The 27,966-nt window shown below is 40.5% G+C and overlaps 3 protein-coding genes across 3 annotated transcripts; 2 read left to right on the forward strand and 1 right to left on the reverse strand.

Moving 5' to 3' along the window:
• Positions 1 to 2,046: 2,046 nt before the first annotated feature.
• On the reverse strand, positions 2,047 to 13,562 carry LOC115750023 (receptor-like protein 33). Its single transcript, XM_048274330.1, has 2 exons — positions 13,557 to 13,562; positions 2,047 to 3,803 (listed from the first exon to the last, which is right to left on the reverse strand). The coding sequence occupies exon 2, from the start codon at positions 3,795 to 3,797 to the stop codon at positions 2,205 to 2,207; it is 1,593 nt and encodes a 530-aa protein (XP_048130287.1). The 5' UTR covers positions 3,798 to 3,803; positions 13,557 to 13,562; the 3' UTR covers positions 2,047 to 2,204.
• A 5,410-nt stretch (positions 13,563 to 18,972) lies between these two features.
• On the forward strand, positions 18,973 to 21,459 carry LOC115749949 (endoglucanase 11-like). The gene is made up of 5 exons (XM_030687007.2): positions 18,973 to 19,298; positions 19,425 to 19,637; positions 19,938 to 20,138; positions 20,322 to 20,576; positions 20,663 to 21,459. The coding sequence occupies exons 1-5, from the start codon at positions 19,056 to 19,058 to the stop codon at positions 21,332 to 21,334; spliced, it is 1,584 nt and encodes a 527-aa protein (XP_030542867.1). The 5' UTR covers positions 18,973 to 19,055; the 3' UTR covers positions 21,335 to 21,459.
• A 2,830-nt stretch (positions 21,460 to 24,289) lies between these two features.
• On the forward strand, positions 24,290 to 27,912 carry LOC115750003 (adenylyltransferase and sulfurtransferase MOCS3). Its single transcript, XM_030687086.2, has 11 exons — positions 24,290 to 24,710; positions 24,849 to 24,941; positions 25,158 to 25,213; positions 25,332 to 25,396; positions 25,503 to 25,577; positions 25,703 to 25,781; positions 26,187 to 26,225; positions 26,341 to 26,449; positions 26,643 to 26,761; positions 26,894 to 27,010; positions 27,384 to 27,912. The coding sequence occupies exons 1-11, from the start codon at positions 24,452 to 24,454 to the stop codon at positions 27,759 to 27,761; spliced, it is 1,389 nt and encodes a 462-aa protein (XP_030542946.1). The 5' UTR covers positions 24,290 to 24,451; the 3' UTR covers positions 27,762 to 27,912.
• Positions 27,913 to 27,966: the final 54 nt, after the last annotated feature.

The raw sequence follows: 27,966 nt of genomic DNA on the forward strand, positions 1-27,966 counted from the left end.
CTGACAGCTATAGCCACTAGAGGTGAGCAAATCGGACTGCTCGAACCGGGAACCGCCTAGACCAGTGATCTGGTTCTCGGTTCTTAATATTGGAACCGATGGTCGGGCGGTCCGGTCTTGATTCCAGAGACATAGGACCGGGCCCAACCGACGGCCCGGTCAGATTTTCGTTTCCCAGGATGGCCGGTCCGGTCTCCGGTTCCAAAAAATGGGAATCCGGATCACCGGTCTATTTCCCGAATTTTGAGAGGAACCGGACCGGATTGATAACCAATCACCTCTAATAGCTATTGCAACGGACTCCCTTCTTTCTTTTTATTTGGATGTCGTGCCAATTTGGTGCCATATAAATTGAGTTAGTCATAGCACGATACTGTGTATAATTATGTCTGTGTCAATAATCGGATAATTCATGTCAACAATAATCAACCGTCAAAATTAAAAGCATAACGTAAGGAATGCTCGGCGTTTTTTAGGATGTAGGGGAACGTTTTTTGGAGGAAAAAAAAGAACAGTAGAAGAATGAGTTTGATTTTCGAATAAACAATAAGCACCAATTGTGACATTACCCATTACTTTATTACTATGTTTTTTTGCTATTGGTATCTTTTGCTGGCCGGCCCCACCCTCAAGCCTACCTCCCCCTTCCGAATGGGACGGGACGGTAGCTAATTAGGCCAAGCATTAAGTCGGCCTTGAAATTAGCCTCAGAAAAGCAAAATCGATCTCATTATCCTAAGTAAAATATTTAGTAAAGTAAAGGTACATTTCTTTGGCATATTCCAAAGAAATTCACTAGATAAAACGGAGATGGGGTTTAAAAAAAGGAGAAAAATGACGCAAACGATCCATGAACTTTAATCCAATTTGCAATAAGATTTATGCATTTTTAATATATGTTCACTTTAGTCCCTAGATTATATGAATATGTTCAAATTTTCCCTTTTATTAATTCAAATTAGGGATGACTTTGAGCATTTTCATATAGCATTTTCATTGGACTAGATCGAACATAAGCCAAAAGTTTACGGATCATATTTTTTTTTTTGGACAGATTTTACGGATCATGTTGAACAAATTAAAATTCAGAAATCGCATTGCATATGGGTCAAAGTTCTCAATCGAAAAGGGACACGACATTGCTTTAAAGGGCCAGCTGTTCCTCCCTATTAGGCCTTGGCACCACCCACCATCATCGTCTCCCATCTCAACAAAACCAGGTTCGTATCCATCTATTAAGCAAAATTTAATTAAGAATTTTTAAATTACTATTACACTTTCAATGCTCATTATAAAAATTAACCTCTCCGTTAACCGTTACAGTATTTTTGAATCGGCAATCGCATAGAAAGTTCCAGGGCGGGAGTAGTTGTTGTTAATTATGATTTCCCTTCTCTTCATCACCCTTTTTACTTTCCGTGTGAAAAAATCATTAAGTGAGTAGATGACCTCAAAGGATAAGCTTAGCTGACCAAAAATCAGTCCATCAGATCAAACGCTCACGTCACGGCTACGAGCCAGCCCGAAAAGAAATTTGCACTAGAAATTCCAACACTGCTTGTATAATTAGTAATATACAGTAACACAAAAGACGTGAGAAAAATAAGAGACTTCCCCAAAAAAACTTCCCCAAAAAAGATGGTCCCAACATTAAGAAAAAAACACGAGAGCAAAGTAATGCCTTGGAGCGAAGTGCCTGAAAGGCCCAATTTGCATATGGGCCGGGCTCAACAATGGCCCATGTTAAAAGAAGGGATGAGAAGAAAATTCATGGCCTAAGGTGTTTTCTGTACGTTAATTGTTTTGGAGAAGACCAAGGTTTAGAAGAAACTTAGAGTATGGAGACCGACAAATTCTGCTGACCCTTCAACTATTAATATTACTTCGTATAACGACGTGACCCACCGCTCGTACACGGGAAGATGGAAAAGATAATGTGTAGAGGTTAATGGCACTGGCTTCTCCATTTTTTTCTTCTCTCGTTTTTGGGTTCTTCGCTAGTTAGAACCGTGAGAACGATGTACTCGACTGATCGTATTATCCATTTTCTCAATTCAACTGACATACAATTGCATCGAGAAACAAAGAGAGAATACATCAGAAACAAGCCTTCCTAAGGAAAACAACATTTCAAGCTGGTTCGGCGACATCTTTATTAACTGAATTCGCCGTGATATTTTGTTGAGGCAACTCCTCAAACAATTTCATTGTCCATGAAATTTGATGGCCTTCCGTTGTGGCTTCTCTGTCCACTTGGCTGCTCTTCTCTCCAGCATTCTCACACCTCGCATGAGCCATTTCGGTTTCTCCATTTCGAATGCAATGTAAGCTATCGAAATCCCAATCACGATTCCCGATGCATAGCCTAGCCACACTGTCTTCTGCTCGAACCAACTCTCATGCCCTTTGCGATCGAAGTTGATGAGGACAAGTGGTGGAGGAGATTGAGCATCACCGGGGCATGCCTTTGGCAATGGAGTTCCACATAAGCCTGGATTTTCATTAAACGAGTCACTTGGAAACGTGCCCAAATGCATATCTTGAGGAATTCGACCGGTGAGTTGGTTCTTCGAGAGGTTTAAGTACCCAAGGGATGCCAAATCTCCTAATTCTCTAGGGATTGCCCCTTTAAGCTTGTTCGAAGAAAGATCAAGCCATCCAAGATCAGTCAAGTTCCCTAGAGTCGGAGGGATGGAACCCGTAAGGTGGTTTTGAGAAAGGTTGAGCCCTACGAGAGAGTGAAGATGTCCGATAACTTTGGGGATATCCCCTTGGAAAGAGTTGTGCGACAAATCCATAATTGTGAGGAAGGTCAAGATCTTCACCAGCTCAATCTCTAGCCCTTTCATCGTCACGGTCACGGAATTCTCGTATGATGCCGATCCGAAAGATCGTGTCATATAAAGTGATTTGTCTTGCCCATTCTCGTCAGTCATCATGCCTTTAAGGTTCATTATCAAATTGGCTGGCAATGGACCACTAAAGTTGTTGTTGGAGAGGTCCATAATGTGCAACTTGGGAAAGAGGTGAGCTCCCATGGGAATATCCAAAAGATCCTTCAAATTGTTGGAACTCAAAACGAGAACTTTTAGTTCTGGGAGTGTTCCCAACCATCTTGGGAATGTATCCTCTATCCGATTGTCGCTGAGATCTAGAACTTCAAGATTTTTACATTTGACAAGGGACCGGGGCAATGTGCCTTCGATCAGATTTCGACTCAAGTCAAGAGTCATCAAGCTGCTTCTCGAAGAGAACGATGGAGGAATTGTGCCCTGGAGGTAATTCATTCTCAAGTTCAAAACTGATAGATCGGTGCTAAAACTTGTCAAGCATCGAGGCAAGCTACCTGTTAAGCTGTTATTGGAAAAATCAATGACTTGGAGCTTGGTGGCCTTGCATATCAAAGAGGGGATCTTTCCTGTTATTTTATTATTTGCAATGGAATAATAAAATGTGACAGGAGATGCAAGTGGAATTGGCCCTCCGAACTCATTGTTGGACAAATCTATGATAGCTAATGAGGTGTTTGAGAAAAGTTCTATGGGCAACCGTCCAGTGAAATTGTTGTTGGAAATAACCAAAAGTTCAAGAGCAGGGAAGGAGAGTCTCAAGGCAGTGAGGTTAATCCTACCATTAAATTTGTTTGATTGCAAGTCCAGACTCTGTAGTTGCGGTGCTTCCAGCCAATGTGGGAAGATATCACCGAACTCGTTGTGATCGAGATATAGTAATGATAAATTCACGCATTTGACTAGGGAGCGCGGCAACGGTCCTTGTAATTTATTATTGCTCAGCATTAGAGACTCGAGATTGGTTATATTACCTAAGCATGATGGAATATTCCCGGAGAGACTATTATTAAAGAAATTTAAAACCTGGAGTGAACTCAACTGACAAATCAAAGAGGGAATCTCACCGGTGAAATTATTATTGTAGGCAAGAAAGACAGAAGTTGAAGATGGAGGGATCGGGAGCAGTCCTTGGAATGCGTTGTTGTAAAGGTAAATAGATGACAATCTCTTCCAGTGCAATTGTGGGACGCCTCCCTCCAGAAGGTTATCAGAAAGATCTAAGCCGTCTAATGTATCATGGCTTATTCCCCAAAACCATCTCGGGATCTCCCCACTAATCCTATTGGAAGAGAGGTCTAACCACATTAATCTTTTCAATGAACTCAAGAAGTAGGGGAACTTGGTCAAGTTGCAAAAACGCAAACTCAACACTTCAAGCTTCGGGAATGTATACTTCGGTGCATCATAGATTAGATTTAGTTCCTGAGAAACCACAAGCTCCCGGAGATCTTTAAAGTTTGCAAAGTTTTCAAACTCTACAACTCCGCTGAAGTCATTCCCGTAAAGATACAGGACTTGGAGTTGCTTGAGATTCCGCATTGACGAGGGGATGTGTCCTGTGAATGGGCAATTGCTAAGATCTAAAACTGTTAAACTCTCCATGTTACCAATTGAATATGGTATTTCTCCTGAAAAGTTGGTAGAATAGAGAGACAAATACTCAAGAGGACCGGTCCAATTGGAAGTGGGAAGAGTCCCTGACATGTTTCTATTGTCACGTAAATCGAGATGAGTGAGGCTCGGTAATCGAAAAACAGTATCAGGAAACAACACCCCTCCCAAGGAACAACCAGAAGCGCTCAAATATGTCAGAGAAGAAGACAAATTCGCGAAGGACTTTGGTGAAACCATGGACATGTTTACCTCATCAAGGACAAGCTTTCTCAATGCTGTCAGATTCTGAACAAGCATTGTGAAGACCGAATTTTCCAACCCGAGAGAAGAGTACGAGTATGCGGTGTCAACATAATTGACAGAGAGATCAAGTGACACCAGCTTGGAGAGGCGAGGGATTTCATGGGGAATGGCACCCACAAAGTGCGAACCAGAGAGATTGAGATGAGTCAATTCTGTAAATGCACTCAGATTAGGCGGAATGCGCGAGCCAATGAAGTTATTACAGAAAAGGTTAAGGTTCTGAAGATGGCGAAGGAGAAACAGGGAGCTATTGGAATGGAGAGCGCCACGAAGCCGACTATAAGCAAGGTCGAGACCGACGACGTCGCCGGTGACGTTGTCACAAGTGACGCCGTCCCACGAGCAGCAGTCTACGCTCTTGTTCCATGAGTTTGTCTTCGGATAAGACACGACAGGGCCGTACCGATCACAATTGGCCGACGCCATGAGATCGAGCACGAAGGAATTCTTGAAGAGGAGCAAGGCATCGTGTTGGTCAGGAGGGCAAAGCGGCGAGGCAAAGGGAAGGGAGGAGGAATGTAAGAAAAAGAGGAAACAGAGGAGGTGGAGGAGGATCCGATGACACCCCATTCTTGCAATTTAGAACTGCGTGTGAGTTGAGTGGTGGTGGTGGAGACTGTAGAGAACTTCAACTCATATATATATATATATATATATATATATATATATATATATATATATATATATAAAGCCCCTTACACTTACACAGCATCGTGAAGTGATCAACACGGGTCTTCCCGAGAAGGTCGCGGTCAAAGTCTTGTTAAGATGACATTATTGGGACACATAATTTCCAAGGTGGGGCCACTTGCGTGTGGAAAATTTCTAGTGCCTTTTTGAAATTTCCATGGAATAATCCTCTTGAAAAGTCTCGACTAGTTTGGGGTAAAAGTGTCCGAAAAATCCTAAACTCACATTGGTATTAATTTAATCATAAATTTTTTAATAATGTTAATTTAATCCTAATTTTTTTTATCTAGAGTTAATTCAGTCATTCCGGCTAATTTCAATAGCATATTCCTAACGTGGACGTCATACGACCTACGTGGCACGATCGACTCTAACGTATATATATTTTTAATAATATTTTAGTGATTCTCGATTTATTTTTATTTCCTCCCTTTTTTTAAAATTGTGTCGAGGTGGGTCACAGGCGAACCTATAGCAGGCCTAATGTCAAAAAGAAAATTAAAACAAACTAATACAAACGATAAACATTTAAAATATCTACGTCAGCTCAAATCGTGCTATGTAGGACGACCGTCGTCCACGTGAATGACTTTCGAGCAATATGAATGAATTGACAAATTATCAAAACATTCAAGACTAATATCAAAATCGAAAGGTTTGGGGCTGATTATTTTTTTTAGTAATTTTTTAGTGATTCTCAATTTATTTTTCAATCATGATTTGGGGATTTAGGTATAAGCCCAATTTATTTTTCAATCATGAACTCTGTTCCTATACCTTTTATCCATGACCGGGGCTCTATAATTAGGCTTTTAGACCGATAAATCATCCTTCTACGTGATGCTGTTGACTTTAATAAGGGAAATTAAGCTTCTAATTGCGGTCTTTGATCGATTGATAGGTTACGACGGCGAAAACATATTTTTCGTGCCGCACTTTTGCCCACTTCATCTTTCACAAAAGCTCCGGATAATCAAATTTAGAGTCGGAAAGTTACAATCATAAAAGCCTATGTTTTTTTTTTATTGGAAAGAAAATTTTCATTTCATTCGAGAGACAAGTACATTACTTCAAGATAAAGATGTAAATCAAACAAAACTAGTAAATCTGAAAAATAAATCAACCTGGTATAATCTGCAGAGACTCGTTCATTCCATACGGATGCATCGAAACACAATCGGCGGCCGGTTACCAAATCTCGTATCAACATCGGTGATGAGCATATACCCAAAAATTATCTCTTCAATAACTACGGATTTGTCAAAAGGCGGTGCGTTTCTAAATTCGGCGTTCCCAAGACCATCACCGTATAGAGAAGAAGTTGAAAAAGCACAAATAACATCTTGTAAATCCTAAATTTGTTCTTAGATCGGAAGAGAAGAGCATCCAAATCTAAATCTAACTTTAGATCGGAAGCGAAGACCTGCAAAATAAAAATCAATTGATCACAAAATAATTTTTAGATAACTCGACTGTAAAAATAATAGTGGAGCTGCAATCAACTATATGGAGTAAGTATCGAAGTCGGAGCGAACGAGTAAATCCAAAATAGCATATTCTTATGAGATGCTCGCACTCCAAATTTTTTAACTCATCGCGACAAAACAACGACGGGATTGTTTGCGAAATCAACGGAAAAAAAAAGGGCTTTGCAGGGCCCTTACTTACTGCATCGTGAAATGATCAACACGGGTCTTCTTCTCGAGGAGGTGACGGTCAAAGTCTTCTCAAGATGACATTATTGGGACACATAATTTTCATGGTGGGGTCACTTGCGTGTAGAAAATTTTTTAGTGCCATAGAAAATTCCATGGAATAAATAATCTTGTTGAAAAGTCTCGTGCGCCACGTGTACAGCACCCCCCATGTCACGGCACTAGCAACTCTTTTGGACGATTGACGAATTTTGACAGTCCTGAATTCTTTAATTGCATTTTCTGTCCTGAATTCTTTAATTGCATTTACTGGGAAATCTTTGATCAATTGATAGTTCAAAATCACAATGGCAAAAAGATGTTTTTCGTGTTGGACTCTGGCCAACTTCGTCGAACCCATGACTTTCGGTTAATCAAATTTAGAGTCGGGATGATCTAATTGGGAAATCTATATAAATTTAATGACCTAATTTAGATTGCATTGCCCTTATGCTTATAGGCAAGGAATGCTATTTCTAACTAATTCCACTCTTTTCACATTTTTTTTATAGTAAGAAATATGCTATTAGAACTTGAAAATTTCTCGAGGGGTAGAAGTACATTTCACTCTTTTCACTTTTCAAGTCGTGTAAAATTCTAATGAATTTACATTACACGCATCAGAACGACTGAAATATATAAAAGAAGCTAACTATCTTCAAATATTCCTAATAAATTATATGAGATCAAGTATAATTGCGTAAAAGGAAATCTATTTCATCGGAAAATAAATGAAATGTCATTTCAACAAAAAAAAAAAGAATATTTGATTTCTTTGGCAAATGAGATGAATTGGCATTCTAATTCTTACAATCCAATGACTGTCATGGGAACTCAATCGGGCCATGACTTATTGGAATGTGAAAAGCAAGAGTCAGACCATCATCACATTCACATTCCCAATGTGAATTGATAAAGGTATCGTCCAAAGCACTTTATTCTGTCGTTCGACAACCTGATTAGGAAATTACAAAAGTGGCTTTAGAAAAAGTGAGAGGGCATCGGGCAGCCTCCAATATTGACGAGCAAAATATCTAATTAGTCATGGAAGGAAATTAAGTTTAACCACAACCCATAATAATGGTGAAAAAAAGCCTCAGGTTATTATCATCAAATAAAAGAGCAAATAACAACCTAGAAAAGTTATTTGACACTTCACTCGAACAATAATGTGTGTGTGTGTGTGTGTGTATATGACTGAGAAATATCGACTCAAGTACTCTTGTATTATACATGTTTAGACGTGATCTAAACAATATAAAGCTTACAATAACTTTTTAGAAAACTGTCTCACACGATTTTAAGAAGTCAATAACTTTAAAATATATATTACCACATAAACAAATTGCAATTTAGGATGCGAAAAGGCAAGGATCAAATGGTCCTCGTCGTGACCCATGCTCCAAGATTCCAAGTCAGAAAGTCTATTTTCTCACACGGCAAAAAGGATTGTCCAACGGAGTTTAATCAATCAGACGACAACCAAATCAAGCGGAAAAGAAAGTGTCCTGCCTTTTGTTTCGTCCACCCAAGTGCAAGTCAAGTCAAGTCAAGTCTCTTCCATTATCTAGAACCAAAAATATCTTGGCAAGCGTCCATCCATACGTTGTTGTAACTTCCACTGCCATCTGCATAGGAACTAGGAAGCAATAGTCGCTTATGTACTTGGATGTTCCCACATGCTACGAATATTAATTGCTTTTCTATGTATATTAGTATGCTCGTAACAATGACTTAACTTAAATAATCCGGTTAAGTTTGTAGACAAATTACCGATGTATCTTTACTACCAGAAACATGCGTGCGCTTGCAAAGGGAGCAGCATGCTTCGCCTTAAAATCTCAATGAAATCAATCAATTAATCAACAAATGTTATTAGCATCGTTAATGATTTATGTCTAAACATTTTTATAGACGATATAAAAAAATCATTTCATTCATTTTTATAAGTAATACAAGCGATTATTTTTAGGAAAAAAATTTCGAATCAGCCATTTTTCGCGAAATAAATGTAGCCTAAGTATCATCTCTCTCTCTCTCTCTCTCTCTCTCTCGAGATTAATCGTCCTTTGAACCACTCTCAAGAAAAAAATTAATTCTCTAAAATTTTCCCTATGTTCATTCTCCAAGCATATATGGAGTTGGTGCATCAGAATATTAAACTCTTATAAAGTGCTTTAATGCGACAAGAGGATGAAATGCATAAACGCAAGTAATTACATAGTGACAGCTTCCAAAACTGAAGCCTTCAAGCCTTTGAGTTCCCTCATATTCGGATTATCTTTCTTTGCCGACTCCATCAACACTCTAAAATGGGAACTTATATTAATCATATGTACATGAATGTTTATAAGCTAAGATTATCGAGATCAATTGAGGATTAGCATGTCTAGAATACTCGCTTGATTGATTATTTTGGTTTGGTTTGTTCCGGATAAACATTTTGGGCTTCTGGCATTGGCTCCAAACTTTGAAAACCTTTACATGCATGTTATTTCGAGTAAAATAGTTTGGCAAGGGGAAAAGTGTCAAAAAAGTCCTAAACCTATTGCATTAGTACCAATTCAGTCTTAAACTTTTTGCATTGATGCCAATTCAGTCATAAACCTCTTATTGGTGTCAATTCAGTCCTAAACATTTTGCATTAGTACCAATTTAGTCCTAAATATTTTGTATTTATGTCAATTGAGTTAATTCAACAAATTTTGACCTAAAATCACTGGCGTGGACATCGATTATCCTACGTGGCACAACCAACGCTAACATGGATAGTTTTTAAATTTTTTTTTATATTTTAAGTAATTTTTAAAAACATTTAAAAAAATGATTAAAAATTTATTTAAAATATTAGAATAATATTAAAAAAATCCAAGTTAGCTCTAGCCGTGCAACATAGGACAATTGATGTCCATGTCGGTGATTTTTGGCCAAAATTGACCAAATTAACTCAAGCATGAGGGACCATCGAGTTTGGCAAGGTCAATTTAGAAAGTCTTGTATAGTTCTGGGATGTACTGCATTTGTGTATATGAGAGTATATGTTTCACTTTGTTCACTCATTGTGATGGAAGGGTGTTTTTTTATTTTTTGGGTTCAATTCTCACTGGTACCTTGCCCTCATCTTCTTCTCTTTTTTTTTTTGGGGGGGTTCAAACTAATATTTCATTCATATAAAAAGCCGTAGTCTAACTGCTACAACTTCAACACAAAACAAACTCCAGATAACAAGATAAATAATCTGAATAAAGATAGGGCTCACATACTCAAATAATAAATCTATGACTTTTTCAAACCAAAATCGGCATCCCTCATCTTCTTCGCCTGCACACAAAGTGCAACAGCAATTCGCATGTTACTTCACAATCAATCAGTTCATTTGCTCTTGCATGACCTTTTACTGCTTTTAGTTCAGAATCAGAATTTATTACTTGGCCAAGTTGAAGAGCTTTGACGCAGCGAAGACCTTCCTGCAGCGACATGGTTAAGGACAAGCTCTCCTTCTTCGCGCGCTAAATTGCAAGGGCAACGTCCCTCGATCTCTCATGCTTTTGATGGTGGAAGCGCCACCGGTGGTGGTGTTGCTCGAAGGAGGCGGTGGCAATTGTGGTGGTGGTGACCTGAAGTTCTCTTCCACCAGCGAGGCTTGTTGACTCTTCTTCTTTTTTCTATTTCTCCTATTTAGGCTACCGAAGCATAAAAAAAAATAGAGGGAAAAAAAAAACAGAGAGTGAAGAAGACCTGAAAACCGGACCCGTGTTTTTCGGATTAGGTCATAAGCGATTTTGGATTTTGGGTCCGTCGGACATAACAAACGCACTCTCTTAATATTTTGATTCGTCGGGTATCATGAAAATTCGACCCTAACCGGACCCTTAAACACCACCCCACTACTTGCTCGTTTCTCAGTTTGTCTCCCAAGCCCAAAATCAAACTTGCTCATGTCCACTGCAGTTCCTTGCCAAATATCGAACTCAAAGCATTTTAGGATTTGATAAGCTAACAGTATAATTATATAGCGGTGCAATCTCAACCGCAAGTATTATCAATGGCAAAAAAATATATAGCAATTATGACGGGACTCAACTCTGATCTTATGCCTAATATTCCACCATTATACTGTGACATTGTCATGCTAGCGGGACCTAAATTTTTTCTACATTAGTCGGCAACAAATTCCATTTCTAAAACACAATGTGCATCCCAACCCTGGACAGAGAAAACAATCAACTCGATAAGTTTAAACAATCTGAGTAACAACATAACCATGCAAGCAATCATTTCTCTCCCCACAAATCTGACCGATAGCCCATTCCAAGGAAGCCTTAGCATCTATGACCAAAAAAAAAAGGAAGCCTTAGCATCACGAGATTTCACGAGCACATTCCTCAACCACATCTTCCAGAGTCACCATCTGTTTCAGCCATCCCAATATAAGGTACAATGTATGATTCCTAATGCAATGTAATAACAGAACCAATCACCCAGTAAATGTATTGAGAAAAGCATTTTGACATGTAAAGAAGAATTGAACACTCCCGAAAAGAAAAAATCCAGGGTGTACATCACTTTCATTGCGCAGCGAAAATTTAGATGTCAACAAGAACATATTTCCATGGCAGATAATTTATTTACAACTTTGGCTGAATGGGTTAAGGTCGGTCTTCAAAATCTAATTCTTCATAGACAAAAATAGAAGCTACGCAGGTGGGAAGATGGAAAAGATACCGGTAGAGTTATTGGCGCTCACTTCATTTTTCGGTTTTTGGTTCTCTTAAAGCTGTTTGCTTGACGTAACTCATTATTCATGAATCCAATGTAACTGACATAGAATTGTACCAAGAAATAAGAAGAGAAGACATTAGACACAAGCCTCTACAAATATAATAACATGTCAATCAGGTTCTTTATGCACCAAAATACATTGCACAGTTTCAAGAGACAATTCCGAAAACAAATTTCATTGCCCATGAAATTTGATGGCCTTCCGCTTTGGCGTCTCCATCCGCTTGCTCCTCTTCTCTCGAGCATTCTCATACATTGTGCGAGCCATTTGGGCCTTCCAGTTTCAAATGCAATGTACGATATGGAAATGCCATTTACGATTCCAAATGCATAACCTATCCACACTGTTTTTGTTTAAACAAACTCTTATGCCCTTCGCGGTCAAAAGTTGGCATGTGTACAACACCCCATGCGACGGCACTAACAACTCTACTTGGCAAATGACGCATTTGACCGTCCTGAAGAGTTCTTTACTTGCATTTTCTTCGAGCTTGCGCTGTCATGTTGAAGAGTGAGTGATGCATAAGGGTCGATACAATGGTTCGTGAGAGTGACGTTGGGGTTTGTACTAGGAATCCTGAAGTAGAGTGAATATTATTTTGGAGGATCTTTAAAGGCGGAGCTGGCCTCCCGTGTACGAACTATTCGGAAGATGATGTCACTCTCACGACGATAGCCATGGCGGGCCGAAACTAGTTGTTGTACCAAAGTGATCTAGATGTCTCGCTTGGGGGATTGGATGCCCAAGCTTAACTGAGCATGATCCTATCCATTATGTAGAGGTGATTTGTCGCAGTGTTCTTGGGAACGAACAATCACGTGAAGGCTTGTTTGGTATTTTCGACTCACTAGGACCGCACAGTGCTAGGATTCTCTCGGCCCATGACACAAGGCTCTATTAGCCATAAGGCTATATATTTTGAAGAGAGCCTATAGCTCGGTCTTGTATCACCATCACTGGGCTAATTAGTTTTGGGCCATACAAGGTGAGTTCTAGCCGGTCCTTAATCCATGAAACTTGGATGTTTATTTATTTATTTATTTATTTATAACTTTGTTAGCATAATGATTGCGGGAATAATAACATGTTGTGAGTCATAAATTCTTAAAAAATCAGACCTCGTAATTTTTAATTAATCTTTATTTATTTTTTGGGGCATAAAACAGACTGTTAGCATAACAGTCATCTAAAAACTGTTACATAATCAATTCCCTTTCTGTGGTGCGAAGAAAGACTATTTCACTCGTCTCCTCCATCTCCTCCCCGTCCCTTGATTCCTGCTCTTATCTCGCTGGGGGGAAACCCCCTTACACTTCACAGTCATTATTGGCCACCTTATCTGTCGTGAGGACCATAGGCGATAGGGAGTTGCAAAAGCTTGGAGCAGCAGCTAATGTTTCCTCTGCTGCAAGCTCCAAGCTTGTACCAGGCTGCTTCTACTTTACATCCGCAGGGCTCATGACCTGTTGTTCCTGAACCAGAGGCCATGAGGTCAGCCCGTTCAGTTCTGAACATGATCTTTCAAAGCAAACCATTGCCCTCCCCTTGCGTAGAGATATACCCCATAAGAATACATACCGTTCTACTTTACAAACCATTTGAATATGCAGGTATATACACGTATAGGATCAGCCCAATGCTATGACTTGCACTCAAACGGCCCAAGCTGAGGACGTCTGGTCTCCACTTACGACGGTATTTTCTCTTTATCTCCCTTCTTTGGAGAAGTCATTCTTTATGTCTTTGGTGGGAAGAGATGATGCAATCTCACTGAACACATACTATTTTCCATGTGCTGTATGCTTGTTCCCTCAATTACCAATTGTTTCTAGAAGCCAAAAACTCTGATCTTCTCTCAAAATCTGTTTAATTAAACCCCTAAAGTCCGTCATTTCCACTTAATACGAGTAGTTAAGCGAGCTGGATTTGAACCTCAACACGCACATACTGAACCATGATGACCTTAAGAATCGACAAAGACATGCTACTGACATTTTAGGTACCTAATCACCATATTTCGAAAGGGATAGGAAAAAGGGTCGACTTGCTCTTGCTTCACAAGTCACTCCTAAGTGGGCGAGGACGATGAAGCTTGAACTCACCTTCGAATTATATTGTCTGGAGATGGACTCGAATGACTAAACCCTTAACGTTATCTTTTGGCATGTGGAGTTAGTCATGAGAAAAATTACTCGTGCTTTTATAGATTCATCGGAAGTTTATGTGCCCACTTGCTTTTTCTTGAAAACAGCATCGCTAAGAAGAAGAAAAAAAAGAATAGAGATGTGACAAAAATGAACCTTTCTCTCGGTAACAAATCAACTTCCATATAAATCATGCTCAATGACCTAGGTAATGACACCTATGAACTTAAAGTTGCCTACCCTACATGTTTGTTCTAGTGATGGAGGCAGATGGGGTCGGATTGGGATCAACACCAATTTGCAATCGGGTTTCGAATTGCATGACGGGCCGAGGCACCCATGTGGAAAATCCTATAGGATTTGAAACGGATTCAGGGTTTAGGGTTTAATGGGAGGCCCTCCTGATAAACCGTAACCATCTAGTTATATTACTGAAGAAGATCATTTCTTTTCCTTCGGAGTACATTCGATGATATGAGAAATCATACAATACAAGAATGGTTATTTAACAAAACAAAGAAAAGAAAAACAATAAAAAAATTAAGTATAAAATATAACACGTAATTCGAAATTTTTTTGGCCTAAGATAAAATCATGAGAATGTAATCATTTTTCAAATGAGACGCAAACATCGGAAAATATTTTCAGTCACATATCACCAAATAAAGGAAAACAAAATATTTCCTGAAAAATCATTTCTTTCTTTTTCATGGAATTTTTTTTGGGAAATTGTGCACCCTTATCAGTAAATTCATAATAAACTCGTGATGCGTATAATAAAAATTTGTCGCTCACTTGATCGTTATAATATCTATCCACCTACTTACTTGATAAAAGGCTTGTTTGTTTAAAATTCAAAGGCAAGAGTAAAGATTACATCAAAATTTGAAATATCATTCTAACTTTAAATAATACAAACCGATAATATATAAACTTTAGGTGTCAATAATTTGCGTGTTGTGAAGATTTTAATCATTTCAAATTTAACAAAAGTCAAAGAGCTTTTAATTACGAGATTTTAAGGTAAGTTGACAGGAATCACTTCATCGGGTCGAATGCGCACATCAAGCATATGAGCGAAAACGGAATTTGCAAGAGAAATTCCAAATGTTACGTGTAGATACCGTATATGAGTACAATAAGATGCAAGACGTGATTAGAACAAGAGACGTCCAAATTAAAAAGGGAAAAAGAAAGAGAGAAGTACGATCCCGCCATTAAAAGGAAAGTATAGAGCAAGGGAATAGGTATGGTCTTAAAGAGTACTGGCTGGAAGGCCCAGCATACAGATGGGCCAGGCCCAGCAAGAGGCCTATTGGAGAAAGAAGGCATCGAAAGAAATCTTTTGTAATTGATTTTCACTGATAACGAAAGAGCATAGGAGTTTCAATTGTTGTGAGAACCAAGGTTCACCAGAAACTTACCATATCTAAAACGACGAATTTTGGTCTCACCTTCGACTACGAATACAACTTCGTACATTGACGAGACCAATCGACCGTACATACGTCGTAAGTTAATTCCATGAAACATAAAATTAAGGTCGTTTCTACCCAAATTTCATTGTCAGGGACTAGATTCCATTACATAGATCTATTGAAGAGACCTTATGTAGCTCATAGTTTTAGTCAAGCCCAAAAAGGTGGTCATTTGTCAATGTCACCGGGCTGAATTATTTTGGGCCTCTGAGTTGAGTTCCAGGCAATTGCTAATCCGCGCAGCTTGGTTTTATGTGTATAGCTAAAACTCACATCCCTTCGAATCAAACCAAACGAGTGAGATCAGAGAGCTCAGAAAGCATATTTTATAATCTACTGTGAGTGATGATGCCATCATGATAGTTCCTGCGTTGGAGATGGAAAACCATCTTTCGTGCGGCCTTAAAACTGAAGTTTGAAAAGTTAAAGGGCGTCAATCGGTTTGGCCGTGCAGGAGTCTCACTGCCCGATACCTTCACCCAGGGAGATTGCCAAGAGAGAACTCAAGTTCGAGCTCATCAATATATCCAGTTGAACTCACATTCACTCAAAAACTTAATCTAATGAGTTATAGGCCAATTAGAATATATTAACCGCTACATACCACATTAATTCTCTGATATGTGACTTCTCCGACACAATTCATGCATATTGTCTCTAGTTTATGACCGATGCTAAGACTTGCGCTCAAAGGGCCAAGCAGAGGAAGTCTCCGCTTACGACTTTATTTTCTCGTAGCTCCTTTCTTTGGAGAAGACAATTTTTTCTGTGTCTTTGGTGGGAAGAGATGATGCAATCTCACTGAACACATACCATTTTCCAATGTATTATACTCGTTCCCTTAATTACCAACTGTTTCTAGAAGCCAAAAACGCTCATCTTCTCCCTAAACTTATTTAATTAACCTCCAAAGTCCGTCGTTTCCACTTGATACGAGTGGTTAAACTTATCATAATGAGCTGATTTTGAACCTCAACACGCACATACTGAACCGTGATGACCTTAAGAATTGACAAAGACATGCTACTAACATTTTAGGTACCTAATCACCATATTTCGAAACGTATATGAAAAAGGGTCGACCTGCTCTTGCTTCGCAAGCTGCTCTATGTGGCAAAGAGACGAAGCTTGAAACTCACCTTCAATTTATATTGTCTGGAGATAGACTCGAATGACTAAACTCTAACATTATCTTTTGGCAAGTGGAGTTAGCCATGAAGTAACGTTACTCGCGCATGTATAGATTCACCCATAAGTTTATGTACCCACGTGCCTTTATCCAAACTGATCTAAAAATCCTCGACAGTCATATAGTATATATGTGTAATTTTCACTTGTGGGGTATATAATAACCGGGAGCTGCTAGTCCGACAATCTAACAATATTGTCGGATATTTTTTACCACACGATTTCCCAATTAATGAGTGCTTTATGCAAAACGCGCGGGGATGATGTATAGATTTACAATTGAGATTGTATCATCTCTGACGATCTTGTTAGGAAAACCTTTCCCATAATAACTACATCCCCCCCCTTGTTTTATGCATTCGGCAGATTTTCCCAATAGAGATATGACAAAAATGAACCTTTCCCTCAACCAGAGATGGTGAGGTCGAGCCTCGCCAATGGTCCATGAGGGTGAGCTTTGCCAAAGGCTGGCGATCGGCTGGAGGAAGAAGGAAGGGAAGAAAAAAAGGAGGAGAAAGAAAAGTAAAAACGAATAAAAAATAAAATAAAAATTCGTAAAAATATTATAATAATATCATATATTCTCCATGTCAGCGATTTTCGGCTAAAATTGGCTGGATAAACTGAATTGTCACAAATGCAAAAGCTTTAAAATTGAATTAACATAATTGCAATACATTTAGGACTTTTTTTATGATTTTTCCAGTCAACTTTCATACAAATCATGTTGGACATAGTTAGGTATTGAGTTAGGAGGAGGATCCCTATACTTAATGTTGCTTAGTTATATGTTTGTTCTAGGGATGGAGGCAGATGGGGTTAAATCAGGTCTGAGGCACCCGCTAGGAAAATCCTATAGGATTTAGAACGGGTTTGAGGTTTAATCGGCACGCCTTCCCCCGTAACCATCTAGTTATATTGCTAGAAAATATCATTTCTTTTCCTCAATAGGACATTAGATTATATGATAAATCATCTAATACACGAATAATTATTTACTAAAAAAGAACAAATTAAGGCACCATTCGTTTCGTGAAAAAGAAAAACTTTCAAGAAAATATTTTCTAGATTTCTCGGGGTTTGGTTCATGGAAAATAAATGAGCCAAGGAAAACATTCTATACTCACGAAAAGAAAAATACCTTCAAAAGTGAAGAAAATATTTCCTCTCTTCGAGAAGAGGAAAAAAAAAATTTCATCTTTCCTTCTCCACTCTTTCACATTATTTTCTTTTTAATTAGTTTTAATTTCATTTTTATTTTATTTTTAAAAAATAAATGAACTTTTTTTCTCTTTTCTCTTTTCTTTTGTATTTTCCCTTCTTCTTTAGCCGGTCGCTGGCCATGGTCAAGGCCGTGCGACTGGTCGCAGGTGAGCGAGGTTGAGCCGAGTCTCGCCAACCTCGCCAAATCTGAAATTTTTATTATTTTTCATAAAAATATTGTTCACAAACACCTCGCCATATTTCGCCAACCACTCAGGATTTGGGACGTGAGCTCTCTTCCAAGCTGGTTCCACCGTCATCCCGAGTTTGTTCTCCCATCTCTTTCAAAAGCGTCGCTAGTGCCGCACGCGCTCGGGCACAAAGGTCGCCGCTGTCTGAATTTTCTTTTCACGAGACCACGCTTTGACCATTCCTGCTGGGCGACTTAATCCCAAACCGTGCTTAACCAAAAAGAGAGGAACATGTAAAGGTTGAACACGTAAAAGCAGTGGGAGTCGAGAGTCATTCATCCAATCTCCAACCCCGACTCAATTGAAAATTCTACGAAATGGGTTTTTCCAGCGTTACTCTGTCAAATCAGCCCCCCATGAAGAGGTACCTAATTGTATCCTCGTAACTCAAAAATTACAACATTAATTTATCTCTCGCATAACGTGACGGGCTGAGATAAAATTATTTACTAAATTAAATATATTTTTTATAAAAAATTTAACGGACAAAAGCACTTTTTTGAATGGACAACACTTGTCCTGATCGATAATGTGTACAGGTATAGTAACGTAAACAAGACTTGTTTTAATTTAGTAAATGTCTCGAGGGCTCTTAGCCAGTATGCCTGTCAAGGAAGTATTAGTTTCGTTACAACCGAGAAACATAATTAATAGTTTCCCATAAATACAGATTGTTAACCAAATCCTAGATAAGTATTGTTTTTGTCATCGCATAAGTTCCTTTTTGTTTTTTTGTTTTTCCCTTTTTTGCTAGTCATATCAAGGCAACTGCCAGAAGGCTCGGGTGTTATAGCTCACACACATGCCCGCCGAGAGAGAGAAGAGAGACAGGGAGGGCAGAGACGCCATCCCTGCATGAACACCGCCATGCTCGCGTTTCTCCGGCGTCGTCGCTCCGCTCTCCTCCTCCTCCTCCTCCTCCTCCTCTTCTTCACGCTTGCAACCGTCTCTCGTTCTGAGCCTCAGCCTCCGGACTACGGTGATGCACTCGCGAAGAGCCTCCTCTACTTCGAGTCGCAGCGCTCTGGCCGTCTGCCCCACAACCAGCACGTCGCCTGGCGCGACCACTCCGGCCTCACCGATGGCCTTGAACAAGGGGTTCGTCCTAAATTCAATCCAACCAATGCCATCAAATCTTCTTTCCATCTTTTTCCACCTTTCCATATGGGCTGCGCATTGAATGAATAGAATTGACGGGTTCTGGGTTCTGTTGAAATGCAAAAGGTGGACCTGGTCGGAGGATACTACGACGCCGGCGACAATGTTAAGTTCGGCCTCCCGATGGCGTTCACCATCACAATGCTGTCGTGGGGGGTGATCGAGTACGGCCAACAGATCGCCGGCGCTGGCGAGTTGGCCCGCGCGCTCGAGGCCATCAAATGGGGCACCGATTACTTCATCAAAGCCCACACCCACCCCAACGTCCTCTGGGCTCAGGTATAATATATTTTGTCTCCCCCATTTCCTTTCATAATTTCTTCTTTTCTGTTTTCAATAAATTGTCGCGGTTTGTCAGGTCGTTTATGAATCGAGTCGATCATAATCATAATGTTTTGTAAATAGCGGAAAAGGAAAAATCGACAACCGCATACATATGATTAGCCTATTTAGGTAGATTCGGTCCACAAAATGTCAGATTTTGCAAACGTTAGGTGGTTTCCAAACACACTTGCGTCCTTTGATTAATTGGGTTCAGGGGAATTAATTAATGACAGGTTTTTTTTTTTCACTATTAAGGTGGGGGATGGGGACACGGACCACTACTGCTGGCAGCGGCCGGAGGACATGACGACGTCCCGGCAGGCGTACAAAGTGGACGAGAACAACCCTGGGTCAGAAATTGCCGGCGAGACGGCGGCGGCAATGGCGGCGGCCTCCATCGTGTTTAGGGAAACAAACCCACATTACTCCCACCTGCTATTGCACCACGCCCAGCAGGTACATTGACACCGTTATAGCGACATATGTTGAGCGTGGGCGATACTGCTAGCTGGTAAACCACATTATACCAAAAACGGTTTGCGTTTAGGTGAACCGTAGCATTACAGCGCGGACCGCACCGTGCTCTCTTACTCTTTCTTTAATGAAGTGAGTTTGTTAAATTGTTGGTGGGCCGTGCAGTTGTTCGAGTTTGGAGACAAGAGGAGGGGGAAGTACGACGCGAGCGTGGCGGCGGCGAAGGGGTACTACCCGTCGGTGAGCGGGTACAATGACGAGCTGTTGTGGGCTGCTCTGTGGCTCTACAAGGCCACCGACAGCGTCGGCTACTTGTCCTACGCGCTGGACAACGCGGTGTTGCTTGGTGGGATCACCTGGGCCATCGCCGAGTTCAGCTGGGACATCAAGTTCGCCGGCGTCCAAATCCTCGCCTCCATGGTATGCCCCTCTACCTCTCTCTCTTCGTCTTTAGTGCTGCATTAACTCTTGATTGATCGAAGTTTCGCATCGGATATCGGGTGCAGTTGCTGATGGACGACGGAGCGAAACACGAGCCGCACAGGCGAATCCTGGAACGGTACCGTTCCAAGGCCGAGCACTACTTGTGCGCTTGCCTCAACAAGAACAACGGGACCAACGTGCGCCGCACCCCGGGAGGCTTACTGTACGTCCGCAAGTGGAACAACATGCAGTACGTGTCGGGCGCGGCGTTCCTGCTGTCGGCCTACTCCGATCACCTCCGGGCGGCGAACCAGACGCTCGGCTGCGGCAGAGAACGGGTGGGCCCGCGGGAGCTCCTCCGCCTGGCGAAGTCGCAGGTCGACTACATCCTCGGCGACAACCCGCGGGGCGCGAGCTACTTGGTGGGGTACGGCGATAAGTACCCTCAGAGAGTGCACCACCGGGGCGCGTCCATCCCGCCGTACAGGAAGAGCAAGGGATTCATCGGGTGCATGCAGGGGTACTACGACTGGTTCGGACGGCGCGACCCGAACCCGAACGTGCTGGTCGGGGCGCTGGTGGGCGGGCCCGACGACATGGACCGGTTCAGGGACGAAAGGAAGAATTTTATGCAGACGGAAGCGTGTACTTACAACACAGCGACTTTGGTGGGGGCATTGGCTAGATTGAGTAGCTTAGAATTGGGCGATGAGGGTGTGAACTCCTCTAACCGGTCATCCCGAGCCTTAATTTGAAAAATTAGCTTTTGGTGCTTCAAGCTGTATACATGTTCATTTACACACCGATAAATTCCAAATTAGAGAAATAAAGACAAAAAATTGAGCCAAAAAAAATAAATAAAGACAAATTAATTTATTATCCACATGCTCTCTCTCTCTCTCTCTCTCTCTCTCTCTCTCATGTGTGATTACTAAGTTGTATTAAATTGATGATGTTGCCAAGAAAGTTTTACGAGAGTACTTTTTTTTTTAAATGCTTTCTCGACGATCTAGCAATACTGTCAATTATTTTTTACCGCAGATCCACACACCATCACCACATGTTTTGCACAAAGCACCGATTAATTAAAAAATTGTGGAGTCAAAAATAATGACAATCATCACAAACCGCCATGCCAGCGGCTTTCTTTCTTTTTTTATTGCATTTGCAATGTTTATAGGAAATCTTATTTCTCTGTTTTCCTCGTTAGGCTAGACAACGGTTTTATAAATCTTAGGGATGATCGATTCCCATCATAGAGTTGAGAAACGGACCAAACCGGATGGATTTTCAGTTTGTGGAACCGAGAATCAACCTTGTCCACCACCCAAGAACCGAAGGTGCTTTTTTTTTTTTTTTTTTTTGTTCTTTCATGATTAGAGCATATTAATTCTTGCTGTGCATGATCGGACTTCTAACGTTGGAATTTGATAATCCGGAACTTATTTTTTGTATCCCATCCTGGAGTTGAGAATCGGATCGGACCGAATAGATTTCCAATTTGTGAAACCGAGAACCGGAGGTGCCTTTTTTTTTTTTTTAGGTTATAATTCTTCGTGATTAGAGTATATTAATTCTTGTTGTGGATGATCAGACTTCTAATGTTGGAATTTGATAATCTACGACTTATTTTTTGTCAAGTTAATGTGATACTTAGCATGTTTTCCTTGTCGTAAATATATATATATATATAGTTTCTTCCGACTTTTGGAGTTCGGCTTTGGATATGAGTAGAAATTTCACAAGGCATATTGTCTCTGCCCCTAATGCAGCTTCAATTCTAATATTATAAAAAAAAAAAACTTAGAAAAGAAAAGGAAATGAAGGCATATGGTCTAATCCGGTTCCGTGAACCGGATTGATTATTATCAGCTCCAAATTTTGGGAATTTGGAATCATCTAAAATCAAAGGTATCAGTTCGACTCCCGAGTTGAATCAGACCGGCGGTTACACTAGAGATTCAAGTTCCGATGTCCTCCTGCTCATCAAATTTGCATATGCCCTTGAAGCAATATCTTTGAATTTATTTTTTTTGGATCATATGCGGAATAGCAGTTCATCGATAATGGAAGAAGTGTTGATTTTTTTCAAATTCGTCATTGAAAAGGTCCAGCATAATGTACGCGGGTCTTGTCAATGTCTGCTGCTAAAACACTCTTAACATTATATTAAGACTCCGTTCGTTTCGCGAAAATTATCTTCCCGAGAAAATGTTTTCGGAGTTTCCCGACATTTGGTTTATGGAAAATTAAATTTATGTGTGACACAAACGAGATATCACCTTGTTTGAATGCTTGACGAGTCGGATTACGTGTCCACGTTCTGTGATCGATGTTGTCCCGTGCTTGTGCGACATGATTTATCCCGAATGATGAACAAACAACGTCCTAGGAGGCAGAAGGAACTCGAACTAGTCCAACTCCGCAGAGATTCGGGCAGCTTTTTCTCCTTAAATCCCTTACTTCATCAACTTCGTGCTTCCGTATGTTGCGGCTCCAAGAATCCCCAGAAATCCGAAAATGCAAATCATCATCCACGCTCTCTTCGTGCCCAATGGAAATTGCGTTTTTTTTTTTAAATTAATATTTTTTTGGGCGATTTTTTTGTTTCCTTAATTTTGATATTTGTATGTTTAATAATTCACCTGCAAATGCAATACTTTAAAATCGGTGCTATTGATTTTTTTTTTTTTTTAAGTATAGAAACCAAACATTTTCTATTAAAGCTGTAGCGCCGACAGATTAGTTGATCGTCCTAGGATTTCTCAGTCTCTTTCCTCAACTAAAAGTATGTGATTTGATTTGGTCGTAACAATTGACAGCGTCGACTTATCCCATTTCTCATCCATTCACGCGCCATCCTCAGCGCGTGTCCGGGGTTATTCCTTTTGGCGGCACGGGCGATGTCGGTCGGGTTGTCCGGAGTCAGGCCTTTTGAGCTCGGAATCACTGGGCCACAAGGGATTGGACTGGGCCTGGGCCTGGGCTCAACTTACAATGGGCTCGTGATCTTCCAATTGGCCATCCAAAGGAAATTCAGAGGTACAATTGCTTAATTAAATCGGTCAAATTTGGAAATTAAAAAAGTTGGTCAACTTGTACCAGCTGAACAAAAAAAAAAAAAAATCCGCACAATTCAGAACGGCTCATGAAGATAAAAAAATATGGACGAAATTTTACTCGAAGGAAAAAAAAATTTCTCGCATGTGTAAGTCTCCATATTTGCCACGCAACAAGTTTACAAACCATAAGCCACGTGACAAGTCCTTTTACGTTAAGTGATATGTGATCACAGCTTTGACCTCGCCTTATTTCGCCACAGCAGTATATCAAATAGTTATAGGACGTCATAGGTGATTAAATATAATATAGTTGGTCGCCATTGGACATCTTAGATTAGCGCTTTTTGACCTCGCCTTGTTTCTGAATTTTGGAGTAATTTCATAGGTAGTGCTCTTTTTATTTCGCGAAAAACGATTAAGTTATATATAGCTACTATCGTTTGCAAAAATAAATGATGAATTTCACGGAAGTTTTAAGATATAATTTGTTATGGATAACAAGTATTTTTTATGAAATAATTATTTTGAAATGTACGAGCAATTATTTTAATGAAATGCTATTTAAATCAATTTTTTTGGCGATCGTGTTGCTGACGTGGCAATGGCAATTCCTCATTGGTTAATTAGCGAATGGAGTCAACGAGTCAAAAGTCAAAACCTTTCCTCGTCTCTTTCATCTGCGTTGCCCTTCTTCCACATCCAAGCTAGGGTTTTTGTCAATCTTCGAAGCCCCCCGTCTCCCTCTCTGTCTCAGTCTCGGTCTCACTCTCAGCTCAATCGCTTCTCGCATTCAACGTCTCGAGGAAAGAGATGGATTCTGGTGGAGCTGATGCTGCTAGAATCCTCAGCGAAATCAAAGGTCTGAAGGCGACGAAGAGCGACATAGAGGCCAAGATTTCTGCTCTCGAAGCTCAGCTCAAGGACTTGAACTGCCGGAACGACGCAGTCTCCAGCAACGGATCGTGTCCTCTGGCAACTAGCCTCGATTCGGGGCTCGGACACGGCCTCTCGCCCGAAATGATCCATAGATACAGCCGTCAGCTTTTGCTCCCTTCTTTTGGAGTTCAAGGTTCATTCTACCTCGAATTCGTATGCTCGAGAAATGATTGCAAGATAGAGCTATTTGGCGATTCTATTGCAGTCGATGGATGGCTTTTGATTTGTTGCGAATTGGTTATAATTTTTTCGCTCCTCTTAATTTGCGCAGCGCAGTCGAATCTCTTGAAGTCGTCGATTTTAGTGGTTGGAGCTGGAGGATTGGGATCGCCGGCTCTGTTATATCTTGCGGCTTGTGGAGTAGGTTTGTTATGTTTACTGACTAGTTATTACAGTTCTTCAGTTTGTTTGATCCTAGGCGTAAATTTACTGGTTCAAACGAAGCGGCAATATCTTGGGGAAGGGGAAGATGCGGGGTAGAGGAATCGGTCAACTCGTCAGGCACATGACCTGAATAACTACACTGTAGCTCTGTAGTTTTGTGTGTGCTGAACTCAATATGTTTGGTGGTTAAATCCAGGTCGGTTGGGTATTGTCGACAATGACGAGGTCGAGCTTAATAATATGCACAGGCAGGTACATGCTGTAATTTCTTGAGCAGTCACAATCGCGTTTGCGCATTTTCTTTCTTGGCTGTTTTCGCTGTTGTGAGTTTGTGACATGACGTCCTTCCTTTTGCTACACTTAACTGTAGATTATCCACACCGAAGCATATATAGGCAGGTTGAAGGTCGAGTCTGCTGCTGCTGCTTGTCGTGCGTACGTGACACCGCCGGCTCTTTTCTGTTCTTTTCTCCGAAATTTCATATGCTGTATTTTGATGGGAATTTTATTGTATTCTGATAAGGTATTGATATGATTTCAGCATCAACTCAACTGTCCAGATTGTTGAACACAAAGAGGCTTTACGCACTTCCAATGCCTTGGAAATCTTGAGCAAGTATGCCTGAAGTGATAATATGCTATTTTGACATTATATTTTCACATTCAACTTTTGTGTCTTTTTTCTTTCTCACTTCTCGGTGATTGAAGTATCTTGATTTTCATGTCTATTGTGCTTGCTAGGTATGATGTTGTGGTAGATGCAACGGATAATGCTCCAGGCCGGTACATGATCAGTGATTGCTGTGTGGTGTTGGGGAAGGTATATTGGCTTTTTGTCAGGCCTGTGATTGCTTTTCCTTGACAAAGACACCAAGTCACCAGTTTTTTTTGTTTTTTGGGTTGAAACCAAGTCACCAGCTGCCTTCTATCGGTTGGCTGCCTTTTTCCGTGAAAATTGAAATGTCCCTAGCAGAGAGGAGGTTTATAGCTTTATACTCGTCATCTACCAGAATAAATCTTCCTATGATACTTGCACCTAAGAAATGTAAATGTAACAATATTAATGCTCCTTGATAATTGAGCTGAGGTATCGCAATATGAGCTTCGTACTTCTTCTGGGTTTATCGATTGGGCATGTTGATTGGACATAGAGAAGCAAGTCAATCTTTTTTGTGCCTAGCATTCTAGCTGTAATTATGATAAGTTGCTTCTTTTGAAAGTGCAGCCTCTTGTATCAGGTGCTGCACTGGGATTGGAGGGGCAGGTAAGCTCAGCAGCTACTTCAATACAAATTTCTGAATTGCATTTTTTTTCCCTCAAAAGGACCAGAAACATTATTGCTTGTGAGACTAACAGAAACCAAAATTATCTGTGTACAGCTCTCAGTTTATAACTACAATGGAGGTCCGTGCTACCGATGTTTGTTTCCTACTCCACCACCGACAACAGCATGCCAGCGATGTTCTGACAGTGGAGTTCTAGGAGTAGGTAAGTGGCCTCAATTGGTGGCTTGTGGAATTTCCTGTTCATTCTTGGAAGTATGGTCTCGAGTGGAGATTGTATTTTCCGCATTCTCCTATTAGTGGTCATTAATGGAGATAAGATCTTTAGGGAAACAGCATTCTTTTCCATTGTTAATAGTTAAGATCTTGAGCGTGATTCCTTAATGTGAATTTTTCAGTACCGGGTATCATTGGCTGTCTTCAGGCACTCGAGGCAATAAAGATTGCAAGTGCAGTTGGCGAACCACTAGTGGGAAGGATGCTTTTGTTTGATGCTTTATCTGGACGGATACGAATTGTATGCATCATCGCATTATGTTATGAACTCAGATTTTTTTTTTTTTTTAAACAGGTCATTCTTCTAGTGTGTTGTTTGTGGAATACTCTAAGAGCTTCTGACCTATTCCCTGTTTCTCTTTTGTATGTCTAGGTCAAGATAAGAGGCAGGTCTTTGCACTGTGAAGTGTGTGGAGAGAATGCAACATTCACACGACAACAATTTCAAGAATTTGACTATGAGAAGTTCACCCAGTCCCCATTGTCTGCGGTAACATGTGTTCTTCAGCTCTTCTTCTCCCCTTGATACGACCCTATTAAGTGTGTATTTCTTCGTTTACTTCTATTACCTTGACATGTTTTATACAGTCACTATGCAAATGGTTGACTGTAATTGCCAGTGACAAGCATAAGAGCCTGAAATTATATCATGTTGCGTCACATCTGGGGAAAATGTGCTTCCAAATAGTAAACGAAGCAGGGTGCTCTATTTGGCATTTGTGAACTGTCAACCTCAACTTAAATCTCCTTTCTTTGAAGATGGAACGTTTGATGATTTATGAAAGAAAATACTATCTGGCCTTGTTTTGTTATGCTTAACTGATGAAAATCTCTCTGTCCCAATGATCTTCTACTGGACGCAGTCTGCCCCTCCGAAGTTGAATTTGCTCTCGGGAGACTCCAGGATAAGCAGTAAGGACTACAATGAGAGACTTAAAAATGGTGAAGTGCATATACTGGTAGATGTCCGCCCTGAGCACCACTTCAGGATTGTATCTCTTCCCAATTCCTTGAACATTCCGCTTTCGACCTTAGAGAAAAGACTAGCTGAAATCTCATCAGCTTTAAGGGAAGCAGAAGGCCAGAGGGATGCGAGCCTTTATGTGATTTGCAGAAGAGGTAACGATTCACAGAGGGCTGTCAACTACCTCCATGATATAGGCTTTACTTCTGCCAAGGATATCATTGGGGGACTGGAGTCCTGGGCTCGGGATGTGGATCCTAGCTTTCCTACTTATTAGTAAGCATAGATGATTGTGGCAAACTCATATCTTGAGTGATAGCTTTGTGCTCAATTAGTTTCATTATGCTGTAATCCGTATTTTTCTCTACTTTTTTGTAACAGATGCACAGCTTCTCATATAAAAAAAAATGTTTATGTTGCTTGTTGCTTAAGTGATCTCTCTCTCTCTCTCTCTCTCTCTCTCTCTCTCTCTCTCTCTCTCT

Source organism: Rhodamnia argentea, chromosome 2 (assembly GCF_020921035.1).
Source record: "Rhodamnia argentea isolate NSW1041297 chromosome 2, ASM2092103v1, whole genome shotgun sequence".
NCBI lineage: Eukaryota > Viridiplantae > Streptophyta > Magnoliopsida > Myrtales > Myrtaceae > Rhodamnia > Rhodamnia argentea.